Raw genomic sequence first — 7,500 nt, forward strand, 5'->3', positions numbered from 1 at the left:
ATAGAAAGAGACAGAAAGCTCTTAAGAATTTAATTGATTGAATTGAGTTACAGTTGATGGAGACAGAGTTGACTGACAGAAAGAGAAAGAACTGACAGACAGGTAGACAGACAGACAGACAGGCAGGCAGACAGACAGACAGACAGACAGGTAAACAGACAGACACGTGTAGCCCCTGGCATGAGCGGTGGGGGTGGGGTCAGTGCAGAGGTCGGCGGGGGGGGCGGGGCGTCCGGTGGGGTCCGGGTCGTCATGGTGACGCTGTGATGGACAAGAGGAGTTTTAAAGTGAGCCGGCTCCTGACCTTCTACCTGTTCCGGAAGCACCAGAGCAAGGCTTTGGCCACGCCCACCGACCCCGGCTTCCAGACCACCGCCACGGGCAAAGACGCAGACGCCCCGCGCCCAGACAGGACCCTCTGGACGGTAACGTGGCGTCGGAGCAGTGTCAGAGCGCCCGCCTGTCGCCACCGGCAACACCCTGTGCCTCAGACGAGGCCGGTGGAGGTAGAAATCGGAGGACGGGCGCTCATTGTAACGCGTGGAGCGGAATTTAGCTCCACAGCATCTGTTGTGTTTGATACCGTCCCTGGTAGTGACACACGTGACAATGAGCCCCCCGTCCTCCGATTTCCACCTCCACCAGCCTCCCCTGTCGTTGATATAGGAAGTGGCCGCAGTGGCAAAGTGCTGGAACAGTAGGTTGTTGTTGTTGTTGTTGTTGTTGTTGTTGTTGTTTAAGGCCTGGATGGCAGAAGTTTGTGTTTTTAATCAGTCTCTGTGACACGTAATCATGTCATGTAATATCTATATATACGTAATATCTATATACGTAATATCTATCTATACGTAATGTCTATCCAACTTCATCTAGTATCATGTTCATGCCATCTCCAGTCTCCCTGCAGAAGTACTGGACAGAGGAAGTGTTGTGTCTTGTTTTAGCTACTGTTTATTTATTATTTAGGATGTTAAACTACTGCTAATTACTCTGTGGTCAACGTAGAGATTCTCATCTTCTGTCTTTAGAAATGACAACCCGTGTATACTGTATACCCCCCCCCAAAAAAAAATACCTCTGGGCTGTGAGTGTTAGTCTGGACTGGATGTAGATGTTAACTGTTGGGGAGGGAGCGTGTGTTGTGCTGTTGTTAGACTGTAGTGTGGTAGTGTGAACACTGTGACCGAGTCAGTGTGTGTGTGGTGGGTGGTGCTGCTATCAGCAGTGGGACATGTTTAACTGTACAGCTGTGGATGCTTACTGTAGCTACTAGCCTGTGAGTGTGTGTGTGTGTGTGTGTGTGTGTGTGTGTGTGTGTGTGTGTGTGTGTGTGTGTGTGTGTGTGTGAGCTGCAGCTGCAGGCTGATGTCAGCTTGTGGTTACTGTCAACACCCTGACACTTGAACACACCAGAGTTCTTCCCCTGGTTATTTGTGTGTGTGTGTATGGGTGAGAGCGTGTAGGTGTTAGAGAGAGTGTGTGTGTGTGTCTGTGTGTCTCTCTCGCTCGCAGGCGTGCGTACATGTCCTTGCACCCTTGCCCTCTCAGCTTCTCCTCTGCTGTCTCCTTCTCTCTGTTCCTCTCCTCCTCTGCTGTCTCCTTCTCTCTGTTCCTCTCCTCCTCTGCTGTCTCCATCTCTCTGTTCCTCTCCTCCTCTGCTGTCTCCTTCTCTCTGTTCCTCTCCTCCTCTGCTGTCTCCATCTCTCTGTTCCTCTCCTCCTCTGCTGTCTCTCTCCATCTCTCTGTTCCTCTCCTCCTCTGCTGCCTCCATCTCTCTGTTCCTCTCCTCCTCTGCTGTCTCCATCTCTCTGTTCCTCTCCTCCTCTGCTGTCTCCATCTCTCTGTTCCTCTCCTCCTCTGCTGTCTCTCTCCATCTCTCTGTTCCTCTCCTCCTCTGCTGTCTCCATCTCTCTGTTCCTCTCCTCCTCTGCTGTCTCCATCTCTCTGTTCCTCTCCTCCTCTGCTGTCTCCATCTCTCTGTTCCTCTCCTCCTCTGCTGTCTCCATCTCTCTGTTCCTCTCCTCCTCTGCTGTCTCTGTCTCTCTGTTCCTCTCCTCCTCTGCTCTCTCCATCTCTCTGTTCCTCTCCTCCTCTGCTGTCTCTCCATCTCTCTGTTCCTCTCCTCCTCTGCTCTCTCCATCTCTCTGTTCCTCTCCTCCTCTGCTGTCTCCATCTCTCTGTTCCTCTCCTCCTCTGCTGTCTCCATCTCTCTGTTCCTCTCCTCCTCTGCTGTCTCCATCTCTCTGTTCCTCTCCTCCTCTGCTGTCTCTCTCCATCTCTCTGTTCCTCTCCTCCTCTGCTGTCTCTCTCCATCTCTCTGTTCCTCTCCTCCTCTGCTGTCTCCATCTCTCTGTTCCTCTCCTCCTCTGCTGTCTCTGTCTCTCTGTTCCTCTCCTCCTCTGCTGTCTCCATCTCTCTGTTCCTCTCCTCCTCTGCTGTCTCCATCTCTCTGTTCCTCTCCTCCTCTGCTGTCTCCATCTCTCTGTTCCTCTCCTCCTCTGCTGTCTCCATCTCTCTGTTCCTCTCCTCCTCTGCTGTCTCCATCTCTCTGTTCCTCTCCTCCTCTGCTGTCTCCATCTCTCTGTTCCTCTCCTCCTCTGCTGTCTCCATCTCTCTGTTCCTCTCCTCCTCTGCTGTCTCTCTCCATCTCTCTGTTCCTCTCCTCCTCTGCTGTCTCCATCTCTCTGTTCCTCTTCTCCTCTGCTGTCTCTGTCTCTCTGTTCCTCTCCTCCTCTGCTGTCTCCATCTCTCTGTTCCTCTCCTCCTCTGCTGTCTCCTTCTCTCTGTTCCTCTCCTCCTCTGCTGTCTCCATCTCTCTGTTCCTCTCCTCCTCTGCTGTCTCCGTCTCTCTGTTCCTCTCCTCCTCTGCTGTCTCCATCTCTCTGTTCCTCTCCTCCTCTGCTGTCTCCGTCTCTCTGTTCCTCTCCTCCTCTGCTGTCTCCATCTCTCTGTTCCTCTCCTCCTCTGCTGTCTCTCTCCATCTCTCTGTTCCTCTCCTCCTCTGCTGTCTCCATCTCTCTGTTCCTCTCCTCCTCTGCTGTCTCCATCTCTCTGTTCCTCTCCTCCTCTGCTGTCTCCATCTCTCTGTTCCTCTCCTCCTCTGCTGTCTCTCCATCTCTCTGTTCCTCTCCTCCTCTGCTGTCTCTCCATCTCTCTGTTCCTCTCCTCCTCTGCTGTCTCCATCTCTCTGTTCCTCTCCTCCTCTGCTGTCTCCATCTCTCTGTTCCTCTCCTCCTCTGCTGCCTCCATCTCTCTGTTCCTCTCCTCCTCTGCTGTCTCCATCTCTCTGTTCCTCTCCTCCTCTGCTGTCTCCATCTCTCTGTTCCTCTCCTCCTCTGCTCCCTCCATCTCTCTGTTCCTCTCCTCCTCTGCTGCCTCCATCTCTCTGTTCCTCTCCTCCTCTGCTGTCTCCATCTCTCTGTTCCTCTCCTCTGCTGCCTCCATCTCTCTGTTCCTCTCCTCCTCTGCTGCCTCCATCTCTCTGTTCCTCTCCTCCTCTGCTGTCTCCATCTCCCTGTTCCTCTCCTCCTCTGCTGTCTCCATCTCTCTGTTCCTCTCCTCCTCTGCTGTCTCCATCTCTCTGTTCCTCTCCTCCTCTGCTGTCTCCATCTCTCTGTTCCTCTCCTCCTCTGCTGTCTCCATCTCTCTGTTCCTCTCCTCCTCTGCTGCCTCCATCTCTCTGTTCCTCTCCTCCTCTGCTGTCTCCATCTCTCTGTTCCTCTCCTCCTCTGCTCTCTCCATCTCTCTGTTCCTCTCCTCCTCTGCTGTCTCCATCTCTCTGTTCCTCTCCTCCTCTGCTGTCTCCATCTCCCTGTTCCTCTCCTCCTCTGCTGTCTCCATCTCTCTGTTCCTCTCCTCCTCTGCTGTCTCCATCTCTCTGTTCCTCTCCTCCTCTGCTGTCTCCATCTCTCTGTTCCTCTCCTCCTCTGCTGTCTCCATCTCTCTGTTCCTCTCCTCCTCTGCTGTCTCTCCATCTCTCTGTTCCTCTCCTCCTCTGCTGTCTCCATCTCTCTGTTCCTCTCCTCCTCTTCTGTCTCCATCTCTCTGTTCCTCTCCTCCACCGCGTGGGTGTGAGGAGGCCACGACCCCCCTGACCTCTCACAGCACCATGACCCCACGGCCCCGCCCTCACCACGGCCCGCCCTATCTGGAAGCTCTGATCCTGCTCCTCCTCACCTTGCTTTCTATCTATGCAACACACGCACGCATGCACACACACAGACACACGCACGCACACACACACACACACACACACACACACACACGCACACACACACTCATTATGATTCTCTATGGTGTTCCTCTCCCTACACACTTCAGAAGACCCTAACCCTGTGAATCAAATGATGGACCTCTCTCTCTCTCTCTCTCTCTCTCTCTCTCTCTCTCTCTCTCTCCCCCCGTCTCAGGATGATGATGTCATCAAGGAGATCAACATCACCCATGTGGTCAAGGAGGGCTCGGAGAAGGCCGACGCCTCTCAGTTTGAACTGCTCAAGGTGCTGGGACAGGGCTCCTTTGGGAAGGTACGACACACACACACACACACACACACACACACACACACATACAGCGTCAGGTTTCACATCGTCATGGTAATAATACTAAAGAACCTCAAGAATGCATCCTCCTGTCCTTCCTGTGGAGAAGAACCAGGGTGTTGACCAATGGGAGAGGGTCGCTGAGGAAGGAAGCAGTCGTCGTCTGTCACCTTATTGGTTGGAGAGAAATAGACTTTTAGACCCAGGCCACACCTGACTGGAAACGCCTGTCTACCAGGGGAGGCTGGTGGAGGTCGACGTCCATGCTGGAACGGGACGAGGAGTGCAGGGTTTCCACGGGTCCTTGAAATCCTTGAAAGTTTGTGAATTTGAGAAGAAAAAAAAAGCAGGGTCTTAAAAGCAGGGTTCCCGCACTGGTCTTAAAAAGCCTTAAAGGCTAGGGTTAGGTCTCTCTAGGTCTGTCTCAAACTATGCCGTGTTGGGTCCTTGAATTTGAGGGAATCGAGTCTTGAAAGTCCTTGAAAGGTGCTTGAATGTGATGTTTCAGAAGGTGTGGGAACCCTGGGAGGGGTACCAATGTGTGATTCCTCATCCCGTTCTATGCATTACAAGGATCCTCCGATTTTCTACCTCCGCCAGCCTCCCCCCCCCCGGTGTCAGTGTGTAAGCCTACCTCATGTTCTGCAACACTGAACTAAACCTCCGGTTCTTTCCCCGGTTCGGAAGCGTATCACGTTTGACATCTTGCCGGTTGCTAACGACAACTCAAACAGCGAGGTCCGTGACAGCGCTCCAGTAAACAGGTTTCACACTTCGCTTGAAGTCGTCTGTGAATAATGAGGTGTTGATATGTGCTGCTGCTCTCGTCAGAGGCAGTAAAACCCAGGCAATTTGTTGCCATTTAAAGCTTAATGGCAGCGTTCAAGCTCTCTCATCTCTCTCTCTCTCTCTCCCTCTCTTTCTCTGTCTCTCTTCCTCTCTTTCTCTCCCTCCCTCTCTCTCTCTCTGTCTCTCTCTCTCCCTCTGTGTCTCTGTCTCTCTCTCCCTCTCCCCCCTTCCCCTTTCTCTCTCCCTTTCTCTCTCTCTCTCTCCCTCTCCCCCCCTTCCTCTCTCTCTCTCTCTCCCCCTCCCTCTCTCTCTCTCTCTCTCTCTCTCTTCCTCTCTTTCTCTCTCTCTCTCCCTCTCCCCCCTTCCCCTCTCTCTCTCTCTCTCCCCCTCTCTCCCCCCTTACCCTCTCTCTCTCTCTCAGCGTGGCTTATTGGGTGATTGTATACACATCAGCAAAGCGTATCCCCACCATAATAGCTGTCAGCAGATGGAGGGAGAGAGAGAAGGAGTTTAGTTCAGTTACTTTTGTATCAGGCGGCCAGTGATCCGTGGAGGTCCACCGCCTGCTGCTGATGGGACTATTTCACACCTGACGGACTTTGAATAAGATGGACGTCCATGTTACAATTTCACACCTGGCGTACCCTGACAGTTGTTCGTGTGCGTGCGCTCACACACACACACACACACACATGCGCGCACACTCACTCAAACATATAGTGCATCACACTCCAGAGGACTATTTTGTATAGTTGTATTGAAAGTGTTTTGTTTATTGAAATGAAACCTAGTTCTTCCATTGAGCACTCTCCTGTTCAGTCTTTCACTATGATCAATGTCTCTGATCACTGTGATGTGTATGAATGTCTCTGGTCACTATGATGTGTCCGCATGGCTGAGTGATGGAAGTCTACCTGTGTGTCTGCAGGTGTCTGTGTCTACCTGTCTGTCTGTCTGTCTGCAGGTGTTCCTGTGTCTACCTGTCTGTCTGTCTGCAGGTGTTCCTGTGTTTATCTGTTTGTCTGCAGGTTTTCCTGTGTCTACCTGTCTGTCTGTCTGCAGGTGTTCCTGTGTCTACCTGTCTGTCTGTCTGCAGGTGTTCCTGTGTCTACCTGTCTGTCTGTCTGCAGGTGTTCCTGTGTCTACCTGTCTGTCTGTCTGCAGGTGTCTCTTTGTCTACCTGTCTGTCTGCAGGTGTTCCTGTGTCTACCTGTCTGTCTGCAGGTGTTCCTGTGTCTACCTGTCTGTCTGTCTGCAGGTGTTCCTGTGTCTACCTGTCTGTCTGCAGGTGTTCCTGTGTACCTGTCTGTCTGTCTGCAGGTGTACCTGGTTGACAGTGATGTGTGTCTCTGTGTCTACCTGTCTGTCTGCAGGTGTTCCTGTGTACCTGTCTGTCTGTCTGTCTGTCTGCAGGTGTTCCTGGTTGACAGTGATGTTTGTCTCTGTGTCTACCTGTCTGTCTGCAGGTGTTCCTGTGTACCTGTCTGTCTGTCTGCAGGTGTTCTTGGTTGACAGTGATGTGTGTCTCTGTGTCTACCTGTCTGTCTGCAGGTGTTCCTGTGTACCTGTCTGTCTGTCTGCAGGTGTTCTTGGTTGACAGTGATGTGTGTCTCTGTGTCTACCTGTCTGTCTGCAGGTGTTCCTGTGTACCTGTCTGTCTGTCTGCAGGTGTTCCTGGTTGACAGTGATGTTTGTCTCTGTGTCTACCTGTCTGTCTGCAGGTGTTCCTGTGTACCTGTCTGTCTATCTGCAGGTGTTCTTGGTTGACAGTGATTTGTCTCTGTGTCTACCTGTCTGTCTGCAGGTGTTCCTGTGTACCTGTCTGTCTGTCTGCAGGTGTTCTTGGTTGACAGTGATGTGTGTCTCTGTGTCTACCTGTCTGTCTGCAGGTGTTCCTGTGTACCTGTCTGTCTGTCTGCAGGTGTTCTTGGTTGACAGTGATGTGTGTCTCTGTGTCTACCTGTCTGTCTGCAGGTGTTCCTGTGTACCTGTCTGTCTGTCTGCAGGTGTTCTTGGTTGAGAGTGATTTGTCTCTGTGTCTACCTGTCTGTCTGCAGGTGTTCCTGTGTACCTGTCTGTCTGTCTGCAGGTGTTCCTGGTTGAGAGTGATTTGTCTCTGTGTCTACCTGTCTGTCTGTAGGTGTTCCTGGTCCGTAAGGTGACTCCTCCT

The 7,500-nt window shown here is 52.2% G+C and overlaps 1 protein-coding gene across 1 annotated transcript in view; it reads left to right on the forward strand.

The window, feature by feature from the left end:
- rps6ka1 (ribosomal protein S6 kinase a, polypeptide 1) overlaps window positions 1-7,500 on the forward strand; it is a gene marked incomplete at both ends in the record, with an annotated part of 48,554 nt that overhangs the window by 29,083 nt on the left and 11,971 nt on the right. Inside the window, 2 exons of the mRNA XM_080546273.1 lie at window positions 4,410-4,526; window positions 7,471-7,500. The exon at window positions 7,471-7,500 is cut by the window's right edge and continues 52 nt beyond it. Of these exons, the coding sequence (XP_080402399.1) occupies window positions 4,410-4,526; window positions 7,471-7,500 (147 nt within the window). The remainder of the gene's footprint in view (window positions 1-4,409; window positions 4,527-7,470) is intronic.

This window comes from Nansenia antarctica (assembly GCF_963989245.1).
Source record: "Nansenia antarctica genome assembly, chromosome: 1".
Lineage (NCBI taxonomy): Eukaryota > Metazoa > Chordata > Actinopteri > Argentiniformes > Microstomatidae > Nansenia > Nansenia antarctica.